Source organism: Falco rusticolus, chromosome 1 (assembly GCF_015220075.1).
Source record: "Falco rusticolus isolate bFalRus1 chromosome 1, bFalRus1.pri, whole genome shotgun sequence".
Taxonomy (NCBI): domain Eukaryota; kingdom Metazoa; phylum Chordata; class Aves; order Falconiformes; family Falconidae; genus Falco; species Falco rusticolus.
In genome coordinates, this window is record NC_051187.1 from 25,880,052 (window position 1) to 25,906,170 (window position 26,119).

Consider the following 26,119-nt stretch of genomic DNA (forward strand, 5'->3'; position numbering starts at 1 on the left):
CAGATCTGATGAGGTTCTACTGGATGGAGATAAAACCGGCAAAGCCAGAATAAAAGTCCATAATCTTAATGCTCAGTTACTCCTAATTTACAACTTGTTAACAAGGGGGGAAATCAGCTCCTCATTCCTCTCTTTACTCAGTGATTTGCTCACGCCAAAGCCCATGCAAACTAGTGAAGTCCTTGCTGCAAAATACCTACACAAGGACCACACTTAAAGTACCAGGCACATCTAAACCAGCTCTCCAGTTCAAATCATCCCAAATCCCACACACAAAGGTAGTAGCCAAGGTGGGAGTGGGGCCAGGTTCTGGGGGAACACAGACACATCGCCCAAGCACCCAGGGTGGAGCTGGGAGAGGCAGAGCTCAGCTGGAGCAGTGTGAGGAGTGTGCGGGGCCGCAGGACGGGCTGCCCTAATACCAAAGAGCTGTGGTCCCACTGCTCAATGGGATGGGAGATCTAGTGATCCGGGACACAGCAAAGGCTAAGGTTTCCATTTCTTCTTTTGTCTTGGTGATCACTGCTAAGGTCTGTCCTTGGCATCCCGGTGCCCTCTGAGCAGAAGTTAGTGGCATGAAACACTGCCCGTGGAGAGGCACGCAGACATCGGGCACGCTTACGGCAACTGGAAATACACAGGTCCACGGGACCAGGTGGGATGCATCCGAGCATGCTGATGGAGCTGGCTAATGTCACTGCAAAGGGCCAAAGACAGCAATGACCATGGGCGGTTCCAGAGGACTGGCAAAAAAGGGCAAATGACACATCTTTTGGTGGGAAGATTTGGGGAACCTCTCAGCCTCCTCTCAGTCACTGGAAAGGTCACTGAGTAAACCCTCCTAGAAGGACAAGAAGGTAACTGGAAACAGCCAGCATGGATTTACCCGGACAAAATCACACTGGGCCATTCTGATGGTCTTCTCCAATGAGGTGACTGGCTATGCAGGTAAGAGGAGAGCAGGGAACAGTGCACACCCTGTGTTTAAGGCCTTTGACATGGACTCCCACAGTATTCTTCCAGCCATTTTGACAGGACACAGGTTGGATAAGGTTGGTTGAAAACTGTCTGGACTGCCAGGTTGTGATCAGCAATACAAGTCCGACCAGTGGCCAGTTCCTAATGGTAAACCCTCAGTGAGCGATATTGGGTCTGAAAAATACCATTAAACATCTTCACCAGTAACCTGGGAAGGTGTAGCGGAGTGCGCTTTCAGCAAGTTTGCAGAAGATACCAAAGTGGGGAGAGCAATAGGAGACAGGGCTGGTATTCAGAAGGACCTCAACAGTCTGGAGAAAGGGGCTGACAGGAACACCATGAAGCTCAAGGGCAAATGCAGCATCCTGCACTGGGGACAGGATGCATGTCACAGGATGGGCTGGGGGCCAGCTGGCCTGAAAGTACCTAGAGCTCTGGGAGTCCTCACGGACTTCACATTGTCCCATAGTCAGCAGCGAAGGTAAAACTCATCATGTGCTGGGTGAGCAGGAGGACAGTCCATGGGGCGGACAGGGATTGTTCACTTCCACCTAGTGCCTGTGAGACCACAACTAAAGTGCCACGTTCTGCTTGGGGCTCCCCAAAACACATTGCGTGTGAGCAAAGCCAGTTGAGGCCACCAAGGTGTTCTGAGCTGGAGCACAGGAGAAATAAGGACAGGCTGAGAGAAGCACGGTTTGGTCAGCTGAAGGGGAGAAAGCTCAGGGGGATCTTACTGCTGCTTACAGTGACCCCGTGGGAGAATGGAGAGTTGCTGGAGCCAGACTCTTCTTGGAGGTGCACAGGGGCAGGACGAGACAACAGATCAAGCTGGGACACACGGAATTCTAGTTAAGTAGTAAGGAGGAAAAAATCATCATAAGGTTGGTCAAACACTGGACTGGGGCCCAGAGGACCCATGGACTGATGCCAATGGCATCTCCATCCTTCTATATCTGAGAATCTAATACTGAGAATACAGCTGGACAGGACCACGAGCAACCTGACACGACTGGCACTGCTCTGTGGCAGGGGCTGGGATGTCCCGAGCTCCCTTCTCACCACTTTGCTGTGATCCCTCAACAAGGAACAAACCTGGGTACCAGATTTCTAGTTGGGCTGCTGTTTGTCCCTGTATGGCCAGGAGTCCAAGAGGGACGCTCACACTACAGACACAGCCAATGTCAGGTGCAATAGCTCCACTGCAAGGTGGTGGCCCCACCAAGGATCTGACCCATAGCACCAAAAATTCAAGACTGGGTACCAGGGCAAAAACCAACATAAGCAAGAGCGAGGGACACTTTCACACTAATGGTATGCTCCAGCCAGAAGACTGCTTTAATACAAGCTCACCCCACACAGTTCCTCAGGTGACAGCTACAACAGTTGCACCAGTACAGCTCAACCATCAGGCACACACAGCCCAGCAGTGCTGCTAGCCAGCCTGCCAGAGCTGTCCCCTCCTCTTACCCACAGCGTGCAGCAACAAGCAAAGCCAGCAACACAACCCTGGGACAACACCACCCTGTGCCCAGCTCACCTCCCAGCCTCCATCCCCTCCTGCACACACGAGCGTGCACACTGGACATGCACACTGTGTCACGGCACTCTCCAAACTATCAACCTGCAACAAGGTCTTTCATGATCTCATCCAGCATACTCTTCATACAGTCCCTCTGCTGCCTTCACCTCATCCAGGGCACACTCTGCTCTTCTCTTGCTTCTTCCTCTCCCCGCTTCTTCCTCGGCTGCTCTCCCTTCACTGGCTCTCAACCACTTCACTTACCCAGCCACAGCTGCACCTTATCTACATGGGCCAGCCCTGAAGCCAGCCCACAGCTGTATATTATCAATGCTAATTAACCCAGCTTCAGTCTTCTACACTGAGGGACACGGGGTCCCAGCATGGGGTCGGCCTCCCTGGGAAGACTAACAGCTGCAGGAGCCCGGAGTCAGAGACCGCCCAGGTCAGAAGCCAAAGCCCCAAAGCGCAGCAGTGTGCTACACTGCCCATCTCAGCCTCCCAGTGCAGGGGCTCCAAGCTGCAGCCCAGAGGAGCTCCTCTCCCCTGATTACCTACAGAACCTAAAGAAATGCCCAAATTACAGGAAGACTTCCCAGCTCCTTGACTGAGTGGTCCATGGATGACAGAGTTGGGGTTGTGCAGCCTGGAGAAGAGGCGGCTCCGGGCACATCTTCCTGCGACCGCTCAGCGCTTCAAGGGGGCACACAGGAAAGATGGGGAGAGGCTTTGACCGGGGCCTGCAGCGACAGGACAAGGGGCAGTGGCTTTGAACTGGAAGAGAGTAGGTTTAGGCTGGACAGAGGGAAGGAATGTTGCACCACGCGGGTGGTGACATGGGCACAGGCTGCCCAGAGCGGCTGTGGGTGCCCCATCCCTGGCAGGGCTCAGGGCCAGGTGGGATGGGGCTTTGGGCAACCTGCTCTGGTGGGAGATGTTCCTGCCCGTGGCAGGGAGGGTGGACTGGATGATCTCTGAAGGTCCCTTCCAACCCAAACCATTCTGTGACTCTGTGGTGGAGCAGAGCCCTGAATCCCGCTCTCCCATGTGCCAGGATGATTTCCAAATCACAGAGCTTCAACAAGGAGCAAATGTAAACCCTGCTCAAATTCATGGCCCTGGGCTACAAAGCACCGATTTATGGCCCCCTCTAGTTTCCTTAGACACTGCAGAAGTAATGCCTTTGCCTAGGACACATGGGGACACCACAGCTGACACCAGGGCCAGCCACCTTCAACTCCCACCTCCTCGCTCTCCCCCTCCATGCCACTGCCACCCAGCACCTGCATTTGAGATGGCAAACAGCTCCTGAAGGGCACAGGGGAGAGCAACAGGGCAGAAAGCCCAGTGTGGGTTTCACAGCACTTCTGTCAGTACACAGCAGTGTCTCTGGGGTGGTAATGACAGAGGTTTTTCCAGCGAAGAGACCTGCTGACTCCCCCCGACACTGCCCAACTAGAGCAGCGCTCTGTCTGTGCCAGGATCCCTCCAGGGAAGGACCGGAGTGCTGGCGTGCAGAGGGACCTGCTGCTGTCCTTTGCTGTGTGCTGTTGCACCACCCTTTGCTTTGGCTTCACTACACTCCAGAATTCTCCTTCCCACTTGCTCTGGAGACAAGCCTTTCTTATGCCCCAGTTTTGCGGAGGACTGTTTCCCCACTGCCCCAGGCTCAGCCACGGTAGCCTCCTGCCACTCGTGCAGGACCAGCAGGACACTGGGCTCCGAGCTGGAAGCTGCCTCTGCAGAAATGATCAGTTAATGTTGCTGCTGTCTTGATCTGGCACCAGGTGCAGCACAGGAGAGCAGACTACTCAAGTGGCTTCCCAGACTGCAAAGGAGATAAACTACAAATGCTAAAATTACTCTGGTTCACTGCAAAGTGCTTAGAGAAAGGAGGATTTTTACTGAGCTGTATTTGTGCATAAACCCCCTGCAAGAGCAGCAGATCCATGCCAGGATCCCCACTTCTAGGTGCTGAAGAGCAATGTCGGCAGCTCCTGTTACCTTTAGCAGTTTAATAGTTTGCTAAAACACAATCTTCATTGCAGAGCAAGGCCTTGCTTCTCTGCTCTGAGACACATCATTTTCATGCACCTCCTCCACTACTACCAGCGAGGACAGAGCACTGCAGCTCGTCCTGCAGCGATGCCAAGGCTGATTCCACTGCTGGAGCAATGACTGCATCTTGCTGGGTGCTCTCTCAACAAAGGATCACCAGAAGGGTGGCCAACTCACTGTAAAAACTACACAGCAACCCTGCCTGGTGGGGCAGAAGACAAAGCTTCAGCCCAGAGAAGGCTGATTTTAAGATGCTGCAATGGCAAGACAGCCGTGACAGGCTCATAGACTTCAGGTCCAGATGTCCTGGACCCAAGATGCATGTCCTCAACACGGCTCATTGCAATGCAGATGGTTTGTCCAGCCACCACAGTGTGACTGCCCCCGGGGAAACGTCTCCAGCCTGGCTGAACTCTCACCGCCCAAGCCCATGGCCGAGGCGGGACAGGCAAGGTGCTTAAAATACAGACATGAACCAAAGAAGCTCAACACCAGAGTGCTGCAACTGAGCTAACAAAGCCTAGCGTGAGACTGCACTGAACAGGAAGGGAGTTTACTCAATAAAAATATATTTAAAATAAAGCTGGTTTCACTCCCTTCTGGATTCACCCGTTTTCTCATGCCCCAAAATCACATGCACCACAAAACGTATGGCTAGCAGCGTTTGTGTGTGACATGTCCTACAGGTCCCCTTCACCTGGGCCTTTGCTACTGGTGGCCACAGAGGGGGTTGGGATGCATCTTTTGTGCTCACCAGGAGCTGCCAGCAACACCAACCTTCCACCCCATTAACCTCTCCTGCCCCAGGGTCATTAGGCAGCATAGCTGAACTACAATTATGGAATGATTTAAATTGCATGGGAGCTTCAGAGGCCCTCTCACCTCCTGTCCTGGAATACACTGCCTAATGGTTTTCCACCCTAAGCCTTCTTAGAAGCTGCATGTATTCATGCTGGCATCTCGATGACCTTTTGGGTTAGGTGCCATCAACCTACACCAGTCCTGTATCCCATTTTCTGCCATTCCCTCTGCTGCTTCCATGCGTACACTTCCATTCAGTTTATCTAACTCTTTCTTCCCTCTCCCTGCAGGAGACACACAGGACACTGCCTGCTCATGAGCAGTGGTCCTCAGACTCACCGCTTCTGCAGGACAAAGCAAGAGGACAAAAATGTGCTTGTGCCACCTCCCAAGGCATAAACATTTCAACAAAGTAAACGAACACGGCAGAGCACAGAAAAGAGTCCAGTGAACCACGAACCACGCACGACAAGTTGGAGATGAGGGGACCTGCGGGCCGAGCAGGCGCTTGGGGTCACTCAAGAGTGATCCCCTTCCCCTGCGAGATCCTCACGACAGCCTGACTCATGGTGGTTGGCAGGGGAGAAGTGACCCTTTCAGCCTATACATGAACCAGTAGCTTTAGAGTCCAAGTAGCTGCAGAGGAGGCAGTGCTGAAGTCAGATCCCACGCCAAGATGCAGAAGCTGGCCATGGCCTAGGCACGCAACTGTCAGTGGATGGCCTGATCCTGCTATCAGGACCTGAGCACCCTTGTACAGCAGGGAGAGGCTCACCTATCCTCAGCGAGGGTCTGCTGGACACCACCCTGGTGCCCCCAAAGGCAGCAGCACCCCTGCGCAAGAGGAAGGGAGAAGCCTGGTCACACCCCACACCTGAGAAGGCCCCACAGATGCGCTTCCCCACCATGCCCGTGGCCTGGGGCAACACTACAAAACCAACACTGAGCAGGCACAGCCCCTCTCTGGAAAGGCCTTGGAGGGAGCTGCTTTGTCCAGGGTGAATCACAGATGATGGGGGAAGATCTCGTCAAACAGTTCATGCAATCAAGTCTCTGACTTTCCTTCGGGCAGATGGAGGAGCTGAAGCTGTAAAACATCACGTTCTTCCACAATCACTTCCCCACGAGAATTAAACCACGTTTTCAGCCTGTCACTGAGTAGTTTGGCCAAGTTATGCCACCTCTAAGTCTAACACTTGTTTGCTTTGTACACTTTTTCCAGTATACACCAGTAATCTCCTCTATCTAGTGCCATTTCATCAGGCTAAACTAGTTCAGCTTTCAGAGCTCAGACCACAGACAACAAGGGATGGACTCAATACAAAAATGTCATGGTCACACAACACAGGGTGCCAACCCAGCACAAATGCACTCTTTCAGATCCACCTTCCTTGAAAAGCTGGAGTTAATGATGTGTTTGTGGGTGCAGTGCCAGGTGCCACCCACCCTCCTGCGCACGGTGCACAGTACAGCAGCTCCAGTCAGCACGAAGTCCTGCACCCATGCTGGGGCCAAGGTGCCACCACATGCCTCCGCCTGATCCAAACAAATCTGCACCACTGGCTGATCCAACAGAGCCCACTAGAGCCACGGCCTTGGTCTCTCCTGCCTCCATCACGACATGCTCTGCAACCCTGGGATGCCCAAGACTATTGCATAGCTCTGATTTCAGAAAATTTGTAAAAGTATGTCCTATTTTTGTAAAGTACGCATTATTTAGGAATTCAAGCCCTGGTTTCCAAAGCACCTGGAGACCATGGGTAACCTTGTCTTATGAGACCTCCAGTCATCAGCAGTCAAATGCTTCTGAGTTAACCTGAGACCTGTGCAGGTTCCGCAGGCTGCATGAGGGGTGTACGAAGCTCAGTCATCTCCCCTGCCCCCAGCTGCCCCTCAACAGCCTTTCCATCAGTGCTCCTCCAGCACTTTGCACTGCCTTCCCGCGTCGTGCTTGCCTGCTGCTTCCCCAAGGAAATTTTCTTTTGGCACTTTCTGCCACGTTACTGGCCTTGCCGTAACCCCACTGACTGCATGCGCTCTCTCTGTTGGTGTTCTCAAAGTGTTCCCACTAGTACCCACCACGGACACCAGAGAGACATTTGTGACCTGCCCTCTCTTTCCAGCTGCCTTAGGCCAGGACTCAAGCAGCGCTCAGCAGGGACATCCACAGCAATCAGACATTCCCGCTGCTCCTGAGAGAAAAGCCTCTTTGCAAGATACTCCAACACTTCTTACATCAAATATTTCTAAGCTATTTCTTGACTTTGGGGGGTGGGAGGGAAGTTACATAGAACTGTAGGATAATTGAGGCTGGAAGGGATGTCAGGAGGTCACGCAGCCCAGCCTCAGTTCAAAGCAGAGTTGGTGACTTCCCACTTCCAGTGTGTGCTGTTGGACCCATGGACAAGCCCCATGTCCCTCAACCTCCATCTCTTGCAGAGCCAACACACTTCACCCCACCTTGGCTGCAGGCAGAAGCACAAGCAGCACAACCATCTGTCACAACTGAGCTTAACACACCTAGAAGGAGGAGAATGGAGGTGCACCCCATCTCTGCCTCTACCCCTGGATAACCCTGCTAAGAAACCCATCTAAACAAGGTGCTAGTTACTGTTGGTTCCATGGAAAAGCAGAAAAGTTGTGTCAGCCCTTCAAAAGTCTAATGTCTCCTGGGCTGCAAAGCCACATCAATGCCCGGTGGAGGGGCAACCACAGCCCCAACAGGGAAGAACATTTCCAGCAGGCTGCAAGCCTGCACAGTACCCTCTGAAAGACCACCCATCTTCTTAGATGAAATGAAACTTCAGGCGAGTTACCCAGCTGCATTAGTAAGTCTGGTCTCGTTTATGAACTGTTCAAGCATCCTTCCAGGCACTGCAGAAACACACCAAGGCTGCAGGTTTCTGAACACGCTGCAGGCAAACAGTCCCCGCCACAATGCTGGCACTTCAAAAGGTGTTTTTGCTCCAGTCAAAATCATCTTTAGTGATATGCTTAACATGGATGTGCAGAAACCCACCTGCCTGTTTGTCCACAGAGATGCCCAGAGTTGCACGCAGGCACAAAGCCAATGCATGCTGCCCTCCCTGCCACAGCTCCTTCTGCATGTACTTACGTCATGGGTCAGGCTGGCTTTTTCGCTGATCTGTTCAGAAATGTGCTGTGTTACTTTGCTCAGTATTTGCAACCTGATTGCTCTAAAGCCAAGCACAGCCCTCCCCTCTCACTCAGCTCCTGGGATCCCTCAGCTGCCTCCAGCTGCTGCCTGCCCTCCCCCTCCCAGCACCACAGGGTAGAGACTCACCTGAGTTTTCCTTATCCGCAGGTCAGCAGATGACCTGTTCAGTCCTTCCTCTTGTTCAATACTCTGCTCAATACCTGGTCAAGGTAAAAGGACACAGATTATTTCACGCTCTTTAGAAAAGGAAAAGGGATTGTTTGGCAAAGGGGCTGTAAAAGAGAAGCCTGCAAATCATGGAGCGTCTGGCATCGAGCAGTCCCCTGCTCCTGCCTGTGGTTTCGCCTGGACTGGCAGCAAAGCCCCGTTTCATTACTGCGAAGCACTCAGTGCCTGGCCACTGGCCAAGACCTGGTGCTGTCAAGGGCAGCACCTGTCACCCCCAGGCTGGTAAGCAAGGATTTCAATACAAAACTGATGTAATGTTCAGGTCTGATCTTCACACTTCCCAGTATTCAAGCAAAATGGAATGCTGCTCTCCCCCTGCTAGGCAGCAGGAGGAAACCCAGAGCTAAAATGTCTCTGCAAAATAACCAAGCTCAAGACTTCTCCAGGGACCCTAAAAATAGTAGGTCTGCCAGCTGCCCGGCCTTGCACAGGGAGGACCCACCAGGCTGGCGAGAGCATGCTTCATCTTGCTAAAACAGTCCTCTGCAGCAAGGCAGAGATTTTCCCTCTTCATTATGCCCGGTGGTGCAACTAAGTGAGATGAACTCCTCCTCACCTGCCCAAAGACCGTAAATCACAGCAGGAAGGAGCACTTCCCTGCTCAGCATCTCACTGTGGTTTGGGCAGGGAGAGGGCACGAGGCTGCAGGGCAGGAGGTCTGGCACAGAGCAAGGCAGACATCCCCCAGTTCTCTGAGCTCTGCTGTCCCCAGCACCCTCCATGCTGGAGCCGGTCCCACAAGCCTAGCATGAAGCAGGCTCCTCCTGCAGCAGGGGCTCCCCATTCCCTGGAGCTGCCCAGTGGCTCCCCAGCACCAACCAGTGCAGCAGGGCAGAGCGCAGGACATCACCACCATGGTGCACATCTGAGCTCCTGCTTCGTGCTGGTGAGCACGGGTGGCCTCACGGTACTGCCCTGCACCAAGCAGCAGCGCTGTAAGAGGGACTGTGGGCCTGGGGACCCCTGCACAGTGCTCTCAGAGGGTGCTCAACAGCACAGCGCGCTCCAGGGGAGTGCTGCAGAACATCGGCACAAATTCTGCACTCCCTCCTATTCTCTCCTGGAACAAGCGTCTGTATCTAGAGCTTATCTGAAAGGTCCCATCCCACACAGTCAGACGGCCACAGCACTTCTCCTGTACGCTCCTCTGCCTGTCAGCGCACCGGCTGCTGCCTGCCCAGCATATTTCATCAGCAACTGGTCTTCCTCCACACTTGCCATAAACCATTCCCTGTTCTCAAGGAACAGTATTGGCAAACATTGTGAATTTATGATAATTAATAAAATCACATTCTCCCGAGAAGCTCGTAATTAGAATTACCCACTGCATGAGCAATGTCTGTCCTAAAAAAGTCAATTCGTTGTCAGCAGATGGTGTTTTTGATCAGTCCTGACTGTTTTCTTTCATTGATCGTGCTGGCCACAAGGCAATTTGGGACAAAGCACAAGGACTAATCATCTGTTGTTCCAGGTAAATACGATACCAGTGAGTCTTTTCTGGAAGAAGGAAACGGGAATTGGAGCCTGTCCTGCAATCCTTCAGGCTCTCAAAGCCCCTTCAAAAATACAGAAAAAAAACCAGCTATGGAAAAGGATTTTTTGTTTTGCACAGGCTAAACCCTGTCCCCACCTGGACGGCAGGGTCCCAGTATGGCTGGGGGTGGGGCTCTGGTGCATGGGAAGGGACCCCTGGTTTATGAAATGGGTAAGCTGGCCCCTGGTTCCTGTTCCGGGGTCTACCTGAGATCACACATCAGGACAGAGGGCAGCAAGGAGGCAGCAGAGGTACAAGTCTCCTTCTGGCATAAACATGAGCCATGGCCACACCAGTGGTGAGGAACCTAACGAACAGCTCCAGCCGTATCTAGGGTCCTCCATAGCTGCGGGGCTCCCACGAAACCCTGGGATTAGGGAGAACGCTGCTGCCATGGGGGAAGCACCAGGTCCTCTCCCACCCTTCAGACACAGCCAGGTCTCCTGCAACAATCTCGGGCAAAGCCCACGCTGATGTCCAAGACCACTACAGGCAAATCTGAGCCACGCCAGGGTGACCTGCCTCAAGATGCTGCCGTCCTCACTGAACCACTGAATCCCATGGGTGCAGTCTTGGGCTTTTGGGCTAGTCCAAGTGCTCCAGCACAACTCCTGCCATCAGCGGGCTGACAGTCGTGTTGTCCTCACTCCCCACTTGTCAGAGACCAACTGACCCTCCCAATGGTGGAAACTAACAGTCACGTTGGCCACGTTCTGCCCCTGCGCTACCCAAGGTGGAGGCATGCCAAGGTAACAGGGCATGCTGATGAGTCAGGACAACTTTCCTCGAGTCCAACAGCCCCCTTCTTCCCCACCGCTGGCCCACAGAGCCCGTGTCTGGAGAAGCGGTGCCTCCTGCCCGCCTACGCTAGCGGTGCAGCCGGGATGGGCAGGAGGCACCGCTGCCTTGGGCAATGCCACAAGCAATGCAGCCTGCACTAGGGATGGAAAAGCAATACTAGCCCCGCAGGAGCGGGATGGGAGCAGCAGGGAAGTATGCCCCATGCTGCCAGAGAGACACATAAGGAAGAAGGACCATGGTTCTCCACATGGGGACTCCTTGGTGCTGTGCCTGCCTAGGCTGCCTGTGCCAACCTGGCTCACCGGGTCAGAGCCAGCTCTTCTTGGAGCCTTGCAAGTCCCACAGCAGCACCTCTTCAACCACCTGTCTGCAACAACCTGTTGTCAACAACCTGGCGGCATTTGGCCATGCTGCAGTTTGCTCAGAGCCAGGGCTCACCAGGAGAGCACAACATCTGCCTGTGCTGGCAGCATGGGACTTGCTTGCAGCCCATTAGGTGCTCGTGGCCCTGTTCCCTCACCTCGATCCTGGGGACAGGGCACAAGGGGACAAATTCATAAAGGGCACATAAAAGCAGCTAGATTATGCTGGAGGAGAGAAGATGATGCCCATCCCTGGGTCATCATTGCAAAGCAATGGCAGGTACCACTTCTGGCTGTCCCTTCCCCCAGCTCTGTGACCCCTCCTTGCGTCAGCTCGGTTGCCAGAGGTTGTGCAGGCCGGGCTGGCGGCGTGTCCATAACCTGCCCTTTCCTACCTAGAGCAAACCACCCCACAACTGCCTTGACCCGAGCCAAACCCCAGCTGCTGCCAGCGTAGGGTTGAGGTGACAGCCAGGGCCCGGTGGCACTTGCGGTCACAGGGGACTAGCGGGAAGTGCAGAGCACCAGGGGCACGGAGCAGGACCCGGCAGCGACGCGCTCTGCCTGCTGCATGCCCAGCCCAGGGTGGGAGCTGCGGCACCCGCTGCCTGGGGCTGCAGGGCAGGAGGGCAGCGGGCAGAGCCCCACAGCAGCATCACAAGCAAATACTCACTCTTTAGCTTGGAGCGCACTTTGTTCGCCGTCTTCTTTATGTCAGACATCAGCTCTTCCAGCTCCTCCTTTGTTTCTGGGGAGAAAGAAAAGAGCAAAGATGGAGGTGTTGGAGACACCGCTAAAAATCTGCTGCCTGGCCCTGCAGCATGTGGAGTCCAGAGCTGGGAGCACTCCCACTTCCAGACTGGGAGCACTTCTTCCTCACACACCTGCTGGACTCTCCTGAGCCTGGAAATAAACCCATTGCTGGTCAGGCAAGCAGGGAGCCAGGGACCCCCTGGCCACACTGCCCTAACCTCCCCCATACCCAGTGCTCTGCGGAAAATGGAAGGGAAGGGATACACAATCCACAGAGCTAGTTCCTGAGCGGAGAGAAAACCGCTGCTGGACACCAAAAATCTTCTGCTCACCAAGGGCTGATCTCCCCAAGCCTCTGCCACACTGGCCAGCCCCTCCCAGGGCATTATGAAAGGTGACATTTTCCTCTAACACCCCCTGACTAACAGCCAGGGTCTGTGTGTTCGCTCCCCAGCCTGAATTTGCTGCTTTTGGCAGAAAAATAGGGGCTAAAGTGGCCAGAAACACCACCACCACCCAACAGTCCCACAGCCCATGAAATGACTAAGCAGCCCAGCAGTGGTGGGAGGGTGTGCTGCAATTCTCCTATTTCAACGGGCAGGGGCACAGGAGTTGCAAATAAGAGTAAGTACAAGCAAGTCCCTTCCTCCTTGTCCCCGCGGACATCCCATGCAAGCCTGTGTGACTTGCACGTGGCTCACACTGGAAGAACAGTCCTGCTGCGCACAGAGCCCATCGGTGAGTCTCAGCATCTCCCCAGGGCTGTCTCTCCAAGACTGTGAGGGCTTTTACAAGAGTCTAGCAGGCTGCAGGACTCCTGAATTGGCTAGAGAGAGGACGCAGCTACAGCATATGCCACATTCAGAAGAAGTACATCAGATGGGGAGGTTCCAAGCCCTGCCTGGCTGATGGGGTCTAGCACAGGGCTCTCTGCCCTTGCTCCTGAGCGCAAACGCCAGCAATCGGCTCTGAACTCACCACCACTGACAGCACAACCATTGCAACATCTCCTGGCACTTGGGCCTTGTAAGACTTTTCGCTGCATAGCAGCAGCACCTCCAAGCCACAAGCCACATGCTCAGCAAACCTGGATCGGCATGAACCTCCTTGATCAGTCATGCAGCAAAGAACAGAGAGATATTGGTGCGTGACAAATGGGACATCAGCCAGCAATGCGCGCTTGCAGCCCAGAAAGCCAAGCACCTCCTGGGCTGCATCACCAGCAGCTCAAGGGAGGGGATGCTCCCCCTCTGCTCCGCTCTCCTCACAGCCCCCCGCAGCGCTGCTCCAGCTCTGGGGTCCCCAGCACAAGGCAATGGCTTTGAACTGGAAGAGAGTAGGTTTAGGCTGGACAGAGGGAAGGAATGTTGCACCACGCGGGTGGTGACACGGGCACAGGCTGCCCAGAGCGGCTGTGGGTGCCCCATCCCTGGCAGGGCTCAGGGCCAGGTGGGACGGGGCTTTGGGCAACCTGCTCTGGTGGGAGATGTTCCTGCTCATGGCAGGGAGGGTGGACTGGATGATCTCTGAAGGTCCCTTCCAACCCAAACTACTCTGTGATGCTGTGATCTCAGCCAGGTTTTGTCCCAGAAACCAGCATCCTTGAAGGAGCTGGGACATGCAGGTGTGCCCCTCACCATCCTGCCAGACCCTGCCCTGAGCACACCAGCAAGGTTGGAGTGTGGGGCACAGCACCCATGCCCAGCATGCAGGTACCCAACCATGTTCTGCCTGCGCAGCCCTGCATGCTGCACAACTGCAAAAAGGTTGGGTGAGGTTGGGTGGTACAAAATACCCTGTGCTGACCTGTGGGCTTGCGGCAGCCCGGCTTCCCACACAGCAGTGCCCTGACTGTGGGGTGGCCAACTCCACAACTCAGCACCGAGACCAGCACGTTGCAGTATCTCAAAATCCAGATACTAAAGAAAGTACAAACCACCTGCCATTCAAATATGATTTCTCAGAAATGCTGCCACCCTCATGCTCCCTCTTGATTTTGATGAGATCAAGACTGACTTAATTAAATTAAACTTTGTTTAACAGACTCTAGGCACATTAACTGAGTCATTTCAATGGCTGTGGTAGCTCTGATGCTGCACATTCCCAGCTGCCAGTCACAGGCATAATTATAAAATCATCATGATGGGAATGTGCTGGGGGAAGGTCACATCCTATAGACAGTTGTACACATTTCTGACCCCGAGCCAAGAGCCTCAGCACTACTGGGAAAAGGAGAAGAGGAACACATCTGCTAACACCCTCACCCCAGACTCCAGGTATTTCTGAGCAACATAGTGGCCTCACGGGGAAGCGGTAAATTCTTTATTTGCTGGACAATACACACAAATGCAGGGAAGGGAAGAGGACATTTTCCATTTGAGTTCTCCTTTAAGTGACTAATTATTTATTTTCTCCCTGTTCTTGAAAGAACTTGTATTTAAAAAAGAAACAAGCCAGCCTGAGCTGAGTAACTCCCTGTACCCAGACAGGTTAGGACCCGCTGACGGGGAAGCAAAGACCTTGGAGTGCTGGGGGACAACAGGCTGCCACAAACACAGGGACAGGCAGGGAGCTAGGCTTGCTCACCCAGGAAGGGGACACGACTGTGTGGATGGATGGAGGGGACATGGGATGGGGAGCTAGGATGTCTTCCCTCAAAATATTTTCAACTGAGCAGCAGGGAGAACACACTCCTTCTGGCTGGCTTCGACTCACAGGATGTGTGAGGATTACTTGGCGACCTGGCAGGCACAAGCTTCCTAGACAATTATTTTCACATCCATGGCGTCTGTTGAAGTGACTCACTCAAACCTATTTAACCATTCACAGTGAGTAACATTCAGCAACAAGAAGCTGAAGTACCACAACATCGCCACTGCTATGGCCGGAGTCACAGCAGGAGTCACACCAGCGAGCAGAGCAGTGCTAAAGGGCAAGACATGACGTTTAAGAGGATGGGCCAGGCTCCCTGCATCCCACAGCCATCCTGGAATGTCTGTTCTGCTCCAGCGGCATTGAGCACAGCAGGGAGGCGGGGACGTCCCCATGGCCACCAGCACTGTGGGGCCATGTCCCCAGTCACCACTGTGACCTGCCCGGGAGTTCAGGTGGCATGGGGGAGGCAGGGGTGCAGGCAGTGGTGGGACCTCTCTCCCCTCCCTCTGCCAACAGCAACCAGGGTAGCCAGCTGGAAGAGGGCAAACACCCAGCCCAGGCTGGCAACACTCAGCTCCAGCACAGCCTCAGCTGCTTGGGAAAGAGGGAAAACAGATTCCCTGGCATTCCCCTTCCCCACAACTCTTGAGTTCCCAAAAGCATCCCCCGTGCAACACGGAAGGGGACAAACGCAAGGAACCAGCACCCAGTGCTGCCATGTAGGATGCTCCTCAGGGCTGGAGGGGATCCTGCCTGCAGCCCAACACGCAGCACTGATATTGCCATCGTCAACAGAGGAGGGAAACAGCCTCCAAAGTGCCCAGCGGTGAGCAGAAGGGCTGGGACAGGCACGAGACCTGCACCCCTCACAGCCAACTGCAGGACTGACACCCACCCACTGCAGCACACCAGAGCATCACCGCAACACTGACTCTGCACGCACGATACGGTGACTTTGCACACACGGTACAGTTCTCAGCCATCAAAGCTTCCTGGCTCACTTATCATTCAGATTAATAAACCTTCACCCCTCTGTGGCCTGCGGTTCTTTACTGATAACAGCCAACCAATGTAATCAAGAGCACAATTCCAAACTAATTCATAACTGAGTTACCTGACAGAGCTGCAAGAAGGATCTTTTTGGCAAAGAGCTAACTTTTTTAATACAAAATTAAAGAAGATCCTGACCACAGTTCCTGCAAGTTTAAAAAATAAACCTTTCTCACCTTAAAACTTTTCTTCTGTCTTTTGCAGGTTGCCATTGATGTGCCTGTTTATCTTGGCACTTAACATTTACAAAATGTAGGGTTTCTTTTAAACACAAATGCAAAGAGGAAGCACAGACCTGGCAGCCCCACAAACTACCTGGGCTCTGGGAGCAAGCCACAAGGAATCCTTCCTGGATCTATGGAGTTGATTGAAACATTTTCCATAGTGTTTTATGGCCTTAAAGTAATAAAAATTAAATCTGTTCTAAAAACCACCAGGGAGGAGATTGGCTAGAAAAGTTTTCCAGCCCCAAGCTGGGAACTACTGACCAGCGAGCCTCACCTCCGAGCCCACTAAGATCGTGGAGCAGAGCCTCCTGGAAGACATGTAAAAACATATGGATGACAGGGAGGTGACGAGAGACAGTGAAGGTCACTTCACCAAGGGCAAATCCTGCCTGGCTGAGCCGGTGGTCTTCCACAATGGAGTCACCACATCAGTGGACAAGGGAAGAGCTACAGGTGTTACCAACCTGGACTTTTGTAAGGCATTTCATATGGTCTCCCACAACCTTCTTGCTTCTTATTCGGAGAGATACAGATTTGATGGATGGACTATAGATGGATAAGGAATTGGCTGGATGGCCACGTCCAAAGAGTTGCAGTCAATGGCTCGATGTGCAAGTGAAAACCAGTAACAAATGGTGTCCATACTGGGACCAACACTTCATCTGTTGTCTTCATCAACAACAGACAGTGGGATTAAGTGCACCCTCAGCAGGTTTGTGGGTGACATGAAGCTGACTGGTGCAGCTGAGATGCTGGAGGGAAGGGATGGCAGGGGGTCCTGGATAGGCTGGAGCAGTGGGTCCGTGCAAACCTCATGAAGTTCAGCCGGGCCAAGTGCAGGGTCCTGCACCTGGGTTGGGGCAGTCCCCAGTACCTGCACAGACTGGCGGGTGGGGGAAGAGAGAGCAGCCTTGTGGAGAAGGACTTCCCAGCTCAAGTCCCATTTGCCAAAAGAGATTTGGGATGTCAGTGACCTCTCTGCAGTCCTTCAGTTCCCAAAAGCTGATGTTCCCTCTTGGGAACACCTGGGGAGGGACAGCCCCACGCACCAGCACAGGCTGGGCTAGCCTGCTGGAAGGCAGCTCTGCAGAGAAAGACCTGGGAGTGCTGGTGGGCAGCAAGTTGCCCATGGGCCAGCAGTGTGCCCTGGTGGCCAAGGGGTCAGTGGGACCCTGGGATACACAAGGAGAAGCGTGGCCAGCAGGTGGAGGTAGGTGATCCTCCCCCTCCGCTCTGCCCTGGTGAGGCTGCTCTGGAGTGCTGTGTCCAGTGCTGGGCTGCCCCTTTCCAGAGAGACTGGGAACTGCTCGGAAAGAGCCCAGCAGAGGCTACAAAGATGGTGAGGGGACTGGAGCATCTCCCTCACGAGGAAAGGCCGGGAGAGCTGGGCCTATTCAGCCTGGAGAACAGCAGACTGAGGAGGTCTTATCAATGTCCACAAACAGCTTAAGGGCAAGTGTCAGGAGGACGGGGCCAGGCTCTTTCCAGCAGTGTCCAGCAACAGGGCAAGGGGCAACGGGCACAAACTGCAACACGAGAAGTTCCATCTGAACGTGAGGAAAAGCTTCTTCACCTTGAGGGTGACAGAGCCCTGGCACAGGCTGCCCGGAGAGGCTGTGGGGTCTCCTTCCCTGGAGACAGTCACAACCTGCCTGGACATGACTCCGTGCGACCTGCTCTAGGAGAACCTGCTGTAGCAGGGCTTGGACTAGCTCATCTCCAGCAGCCCCTTCCAACCCCCACCAGTCTGCGATTCTGTGAAATGCAGCTCAGAGTCTGGCATTGCAACTTACTTATTCAAGCTAAGTAAAATAAGAGGAAAAAAATTAGACGCTCAATTTGCAAGATGCCGACTCCATCCTTTCCTAATTTTCTAGTTTTTTCAACTGTGACCAACACAACCATTTGCAGGTTGTGCAGCAGGTATGACAGAAGAGAGAAGCATGCAGAGGGGTGGACAGAAAACTGTGCGACCACCGCCCTGAGCAGAGCTGGAATTGTCTCTTCCATGCAGAAGGAATACAAGGAGCTCCAGCTGTTTTCCAGGTTGCAGAAACAGGATACAGCGATGCCATCCATCTGCCTTCACCAGGAGTGAGGGCATGGGAGATGTCCATGAAGGGACAGGAGCCCTGGGATTTTTAACTTCCAGCATGTCAGAAGGGACAAATCCTGCTGGAGGTGCAGCAAGGAGAGACGCTGCTTGGGTCCAATGTCACTGCAAAATGTCACAAGGCTTTTACGCTGGAGCAGAACAGAGACGATGCACAGAAGGGTCTGAAAAGCTCTTACTGATCCCCTGGAACTAAAGGTGCTCCCCGAAATGCCTCATCTGTACCATCTGTTTGTGTTTGGAGGTGATCCTCAACAGGTTAAATCTGTAGCTTCTGACTTTTTACGTCACTAAGGAAGGAAGCAGGTAGGATGTTTAACTGACTACATATTTTGATGTAATAAAAATATAAATTACATTACATAATTTAGGTAATTCAAAGCTAGTAACATCAGTGGGACTGTGTCTGTAAGATACTTTTTATATTAGCAGCGACGGATCCTGTTTCGCACATCCAGGAAACCCAGCGTGCCCCTCGCAGGCTGCCGGTCCGGCCAGGCAGAGGCACCAAGCTACCGTCACCAACAAGCAGAGTCCAAGTCTGCCAGCCGGACCGACACCGAGAGGTTTGCACCAACAACCGGGTTTGCAATGACGGAGTGGCCATGGGCAGCTCACCCCCAGGAGCCCAGCATGCAAAGCCCTTTCCCAGCCTGTTGCTGAGCTGGCCATGACCATGCTACCCCCTGGGGTGCATCTCAGGACAAAGGAAGAGCCACAAGGGAAGAGCCGGGCTATGCACCAAGGGCTTCTCCTGCTGCCACGCTTGTTGGTTGTTTATAATCCAGAGGCCTAAATGAGGGGATCAAAGTTTGCTCACAACGCAGCACTTAGGTCTGGTGATGAACCTGTGCAAAAGGTGGAAGAGACAGAGACGGGGCAGCTAACTCATTCCAGTTTCTCTTTTTGGAGAAAGTGTTGGGTTTTCATTTTTTTCCAACTACTCCCACTAAAACAACAGTTTGCAGACGGTGATGAAGAGCTAGGGATGAAGGGGAGCCATATAAATGTTGTAACCCTGCCTGGACATTCATGTGGGCTTGAATCCAACTCATGCAACAAAACAGCTCCCAAGATCTGCTGCCCATCCCGCCTGGCATGGGCTCGTGGAGCCACCTTCCATCACAGCCATGGAAGGAACAGTTTGCATTCAGCAGCAGACCTCGTAGGACACACAGCTTGCCTCCAGCATCCCCAGTCGGCACGCCTCATGCCAGCACACCAGCTCACGGCTCCACCGGAGCTGCTCCTCAGAAAGTGGGAGGCCACCGAGCTGCCAGGGAACAGCACTGTCAATGGCTCCAAGCAAGGGGAGTTTAGGAGCTCTTTTAATTATTTTTTCAGCAATAATTACATACACTGAGCTACAATGCAGGCTGAAGGGTGTGGTTTTGTTTGCACAGCAATGAGGTCCTGCTAAAATGCTGCTCAAAGTGGGTGATGGGCCCAATGAGAGCAGAGCAGTGTCGCACAGGACCGATGCGGTGGGCACTGCATGGGTGAGGGCAGGCAGCTGCAGCCAGCAGCCCTGGGGATGCATCTTGGCCCATGACAGAGCTGCCCCCGCGAGGGGCACCCTATTAAGGCAGCACAATTTACGTGAGTGAATAGCTTCGGACGGCTGCTCCCACCAGCTGCAAATGTGCCCACTTGTCAGAGATCTCCAACCCTGGCTGTTTTACAGCATCACCCACAAGGTTTTGGGGTGCCCACCTCTCCGGGAGCAATTAGCTGGCTAACAAGCAAATCACTCCTTCCCTTTCCATGGGCTCCTACCATTTCTCCCTGTCCTCCCCACCGCTCTCCCTCAACCCCTCAGCTCAGCCGCTTGCTCTCCGGGGTGGCACCCAACGCAGCCCAGGCTGTGCTGTGAGCTCCCTGTCCCTGTGCCACCGCTCCCACCCGCCTCAGGGCCACAGGCGGACCCCAGGGCCACCCAGGATGGATGCAGGGTGCATTGGGGCGGCAGCGCTGGGGCTCGCAGGGGGCAAAGCTAACCCAGCCCTCCTGCGGGCACACAGCAGGCAGAGGTACCCAGTGAAGCTGCTCAGATCTATTTTTACAACACCTAACTGCATTAGTTGTCTTACCCTCCTCTAATTCTCTCAATTGAATTCCACTTCAAATACTCCATTATTTTGTCCAGAAGCAAGATCAGGTTAATCAGTCAATAATTACCCAGATTTTTCCCTCTCTCTTTCTTTAAAAAATTGACACTGTGCTACCTCTTGAGCTCCTGACGCCCATCAGGTATGTGGAGACTTATTGGAAATCAACACTAATGGCAGAGGCACCATCTTACTCAGCCCTTGGAAAACGTCCCAATCGATAACTTCAGGCGGACTGGATCCAGCAGGGTTTATTTCTGATGCCAACTGTTTAGCAACAACCTGAATTACTGCTGGAATGTAAGAACCTAATCATCATAAGATACATCACGTATTTTCTCAAACACTCAAAAAAAGCATTTCCCCTACGGTTTTGTCCTTTCTGCATTATTCTCCCATTTTCCTTTATTAATGCATCAAAAGAGCTGAGAGGTTTCTGCTCTTCTTTAAGAATGTCACAAAAAATTCAGACCATCCTTTGGGCTGCTGCTTGTTGGATTTTCTGGCTCTCTGCAACTCTCAGCTCCAGTTTCTGTGCCACTGGGAGAGGGTGGGAAAATATTTTCCCATATGGAGACAAATGTAAATCTGTAAAATATAAAACTGTAAAAGCAGGAGTTACAGAAAAGTGGGAAGAGACACAGAAGGATGCAGTGAGAATACAGTGCTTTAAATTTATTCAGTGCACACATGATATGAAGGACCAAGTCATGAACATCTGCACCAAAAGCTTCTCACCTTTAATCTTGTCCTGGGTTCCCCTTTATCTGCTGAGACAAAAAGGGGACTGAGGCTCCTCAGCACAGGTACAGCACATTTGCACGATGTGAAGATTTGCTGCTCATCTGCGTCAGCCTGGCCAGCCCCAGCGCTGAGCCCTGAACACACCCAGGGCTCTGCAGAGGGTCCTTCCCTCCTGCTGGGACAAGGGTATTTCACACCCCAGCGATGCCAATCTTTCTTCTAGGTGTGAGTAACACAAACTAAGCTCAGTTTGGGATCACAGGTGAGCAACCGCAGTTCTCGGGTTTCTTAATTGGTCTTGTAACAGAGACCAATTATTTAATTATTTAATTGCCTGGGGCAATTAAATAATTCCTTTTTGTCCCATGCTTTAATCATGGCATTATGTACTCACAGAGTAGTTTGGGTTGGAAGGGACCTTCAGAGACCATACGGTCCAACCCCGCCTGCCATGGGCAGGAACATCTCCCACCAGAGCAGGTTGCCCAAAGCCCCGTCCCACCTGGCCCTGAGCCCTGCCAGGGATGGGGCACCCACAGCCGCTCTGGGCAGCCTGTGCCCGTGTCACCACCCACGTGGTGCAACATTCCTTCCCTCTGTCCAGCCTAACCCCACCGTCATTCAGTTCAAAGCCATTGCCTTGTGCTGGGGACCCCGGAGCTGGAGCAGCGCTGCGGGGGGCTGTGAGGAGAGCGGAGCAGAGGGGGAGCATCCCCTCCCTTGAGCTGCTGGTGATGCAGCCCAGGAGGTGCTTGGCTTTCTGGGCTGCAAGCCCACATTGCCAGCTCATGTCCTGTTTGCCACCCACCAGTCTTCCCCAGTCCTTCTCCCTCAGGGTGCTCTCCATCCATCCATCCCTCCATACCTCCCTCCACCCACCCACTCCCCAGTCTGTGCTGATGCTGGGGATTGCCCCAACCCAGTTGCAGAACCTTGCACTTGGCCTGGGTGAACTTCATGGGGTTCTCATGCCTCAGTAACTTTATTCCTAGTCCTCTGGCTGTATACCAAAGCACTTCCATCCATCATTCCCTTTTTATCCACACCTCCTTAGGTAGTCCGGCTCTGAGCCACCCGCAGGCAAGCTGCGTCCTGCGATGAGCGGTGCCACCGCTGCGCCCTCCACCATCCTCAGCACCCCAGCCCACGCTGCCTTCTCCCCACACCAGCAGTAGCACTCATTTATCTGACCCTTTTCTAGAAGGCTGAATGCAATGCCAACTGAATCAGACTAAGTTAAAAAAAAATAATGGGGGGGTGAAATAGTTTTGGACCTCTCCAAACCCCAGAGCCTAGAGCAGGAGGCAGAGCTCTGGAAGACCACCAGCCATCTCAGGCCACGTCAGGTACCACTCTGCAGAATGCCATGACCATACGGGCCACAAACCTACATCACAACGTATGTCAGACATGTCCCCTGGCCTTTCTGGTGGACCAGTCCCCTTGGGCTGGTGCAGGAACAGTTCTGCTGGGAGCAGAGGGCTCCCATGGGGAAGGTCCCACAGGTCCACCAACACAGCCCACTTCTGCATGACCCACCATGGGCCCAGCAGTTATTTGACCCAGGACAAACCACGACTCTTCCCAAAAGCAGATGCACCCCAAATGCTATATTTAAATTGTTCAGGATGAGACAGCGAGTCCAAGCTAGAGAGTCTGCGCCACCAAGGGGCCCTGGCCGCTGAGCAGGCTGCAGGGCAGTGGAGAAGCCACTGGGTCCACAGCAGGAGGGAAAGTCCTTCAGCCCACGCACAAAGTGATGCACATCAAATACAGTGACCCCATTTGGACAAAGAGAAACAGGGCTTTGTGCAGAAAGGCAGCCAGCCAGGGAATTGTGGAAAAGCTATTTTTAGAGTTGCATATTTCCATGACAAAGAGCAAGTGTTACCTCTAACTGGAAAGAAAACTTTTTCTAGCACTGGTGGAAAAAAATGACCCAAAGATGTCCTACCACCTAGAGCTTCAGCTGCAAGAGAGCACTCTTCAAGACACTGTTATTCAGTACTCAAAGCAGCATGTGCGAAATAAAGCCCCAGTAAGTACCCACCAAAGAGTTCAGACACCTCTGCTGCCCAATCCAGCTTTTTTTTTCTTTAAAAAAATGGCCTGATTTACATTTTTAAACACGGACTGAAGTGCAAGGAACTGTGTGACTGTTTGCTCAGCTCCTGCTTGGATTTTGGCTAATAGGCTGGGAGCAACACCACTAGGTCCAAGGGAGGACAACATGCAGGCAGGACATCCATGGTGGCCAGGAAGAACTGGAGGTCATTCTGCACCACTGTCACCTGCAGCTGGCTGCGCCCTGCAGCCATCATCCTTGCACATTGGTTGTCTGGCAGCTTCTTCAGAATCCACTGACTCACAGAAATGGTACAGGCCAAGCTTCCAAGCTGGAAATTAAAACCACATAAGCTTACCCAAAAAGTTTTTTAAGTGGATCCAACACCATCCAGACTGCAGAGGCTTCTGCACTTCCCGGTGTGATAGAGGGGACACCCGCACCATGACAGAGGAGGAAGGATGAGCACTCTCACCCTCTGCTAGGCAACTGTTTTGCTCATAGATACATGAGTTACAAGCTGCAAGTCATGAGTTGCAAGTTACGAATTTGAGAACTACTGAGTTAGAAACCTCATGAATTAAGTGATGGATTACTGAATTCACATGTCAGACTAGTCTGTGAAAAGGGTATTGAGCTCTTAGTTGTCTTGTTTGCTTTCTTTCCTGATGAGCTCATAAAATAAATTTTAACTTACAGAGTACATTATCCCATAAATTTGAGAGATCCAAATGGGTCATGACAAACTGCATTGCTCATGGCCCATTCTCAGGCAGCCTGGCTGGTTGTTCTGCTGTTGTGGGTCCTAGTTCCCCGCACCTCTGACTCCCCATTTTCCCAACCCTGGGCCCCGTGCAGGGCAGGGGCCATCTGACAGCTCCCAACCTCAGCTGGAGCTTCCACCAGCAGGTTTGCGAGGGCAACACCCCGTCCAGCTCAACCAGCCATTGCAACCTGCAGCTCTGCCGGGTGTCAGAGCAGATGGCTTCGGGCACAGGGAGGCCAGGAAGGCACCTACGAGCCACCCGCTGCACAGCAGCCCACTGCATCTCTGTAAATAGCAACCCACAAGTAATAATCATAAATGCATTTAATCGACAAAGGGAAATGGGCTTTGGTCATCAGGAGGCTTTGGCAGCAGCCCAGGTCACAGAGTGTCGCTAAAGAGGTAGGAGAAGAGGAATGGGAAATGTCAAAAATGGAAAAAAATCACCTCACAAGGCTGGGCACTTGCTCAAGTAACTTTTTCATAAAGTCATGGACTCACAGGATGGTTTGGGTTGGAAGAGACCTTCAAAGATCATCAAGTCCAACACCCCTGCTGTGGGCAGGAACATCTCCCACCAGAGCAAGTTGCCCAAAGCCTCGTCCCACCTGGCCCTGACCCCTGCCAGGGATGGGGCACCCACAGCCGCTCTGGGCAGCCTGTGCCCGTGTCACCACTCTCGTGGGGCAACATTTCTTCCCTATGTCCAACCTAAACCTTTTTGCTAGGCCAGCGGCAAGGACAGTGCTGGCACAGGCTGTGGAGCCCCCGCAGGTGCATGCTATGCCAAGACCTCACTGAAGACCCTGCACAGCAAAGCCAGCTCTCCCCAACTTTGGGAACTGGCTTCATTCACTGGGGCTGGCATCACCCCTGGGCTACAGTCAGGGTGAGCAGGTGACCACAGTGACAAGGTGAGGTTTGGTCCATCCATCCACTCCTGCACCCACGCTGCCAAACGTAAAAGCCAGCCAGCTCCGTGCCTTCACATGAGATACGCACGTTGGGGCTGAGCCCTCTTCCACAGTCCCCATCACCAGACTGCCTCACTGCCTCGCTCTTTTGTTTGTTTGTTGATTTACAGAAATCAGAAACAAATTGTTCCCTGATCAGGAACTTCCCCCCGATCCGGCTCAGGAGCACGGGAACGCACCCACCCCTGGCTGGAGACCTCCCTCCCCACGCACAGCAAACACATCGGCAGCCTCCGACCAGTCCTCCCTGCCAGCATCCCCCAGCTCTCCCCAGCATCTCCCCGTCACTGGCTCCTGTGGTGCTGCTTGTGAGCTTTCCCCGGCCTCCCCCTGCCCTCGCTGCCTACCGCGTGGCTGCAGGCAGTGTGGGGAGCTGTGCGCCATGCAGGCAGTGCCGACGTGCTTCCCGGCACGCTCGCTCCTGCTTCCCACTGCTCCCCAGCACAGCATCAGCTGCCAGCGTCACCAGCGTGTCACCAGCCGCCTTTCCATGGCACTCATTATTTCATTGCAGGGGGAACCTCCCCTGCAGTGGAGGAGGGAACAGGGAATCCCAAAAGCAAGGGGACCACTGGGACCAGCAAACCTTGCTCCCTGCTTCACTGCTCCGACCCCCCACATTGTCCTTGCTCAGTGCCCCTCTGACTGCTCAAAATAGAAACAGAGAAACTGGGAATGGCAGTAGGAAGGGAGAAAAAAACAATGTGCCTTTAACAAGACAGATGGAACAACACAGCTTGAATGAACAGAAAATAACAGACACCCGACAAAATTACTGCAAAGCAATGCACGGATGCACCCAGGCTGTGCAGAAAGGAAGGGGGAAACCGAACGGATGCAGGTCAGGGATGGCACAGACCAACTGCCAAGTACTTATTCGCCCTCCTCAGCCCTTGCATAGGAAGTATTTTTGTGTACTGTCCCATGGTGGCCCCCACACTTCCTCCTCAGCACCAACTCACCCGTTCCCTCCTGGCCCCACATCCCTGCAGCACCCCCAGCGCCCTCCTCCCCCTGCTGCATTGGGCTCGTCGCACTCCCACCGCCTGTCTCTCTTAATTATGGCTTCCCCAGCCTGCTCCCTCCCCGTGCACTGGAATTCATTCTCCCCTGCCACTTCGCTCTCCAGATTCCTTCCTTTGCCAGGATTTGCCTCCCCTATTTGCAACACTGCCCACTCCTAGCTAATTACCAGCACGCCA

The 26,119-nt window shown here is 53.4% G+C and overlaps 1 protein-coding gene across 2 annotated transcripts in view; it reads right to left on the reverse strand.

Annotated features, from left to right (window-relative positions):
- Nucleotides 1-26,119, reverse strand: part of STX1A (syntaxin 1A) — a 90,010-nt gene that overhangs the window by 18,174 nt on the left and 45,717 nt on the right. For both annotated transcript variants that reach the window (XM_037375145.1, XM_037375146.1), the window contains exons 4-5: nt 12,136-12,210; nt 8,664-8,737 (exon numbers count right to left, since the gene is read on the reverse strand). In XM_037375145.1, coding sequence (XP_037231042.1) covers nt 8,664-8,737; nt 12,136-12,210 — 149 coding nt within the window. The remainder of the gene's footprint in view (nt 1-8,663; nt 8,738-12,135; nt 12,211-26,119) is intronic.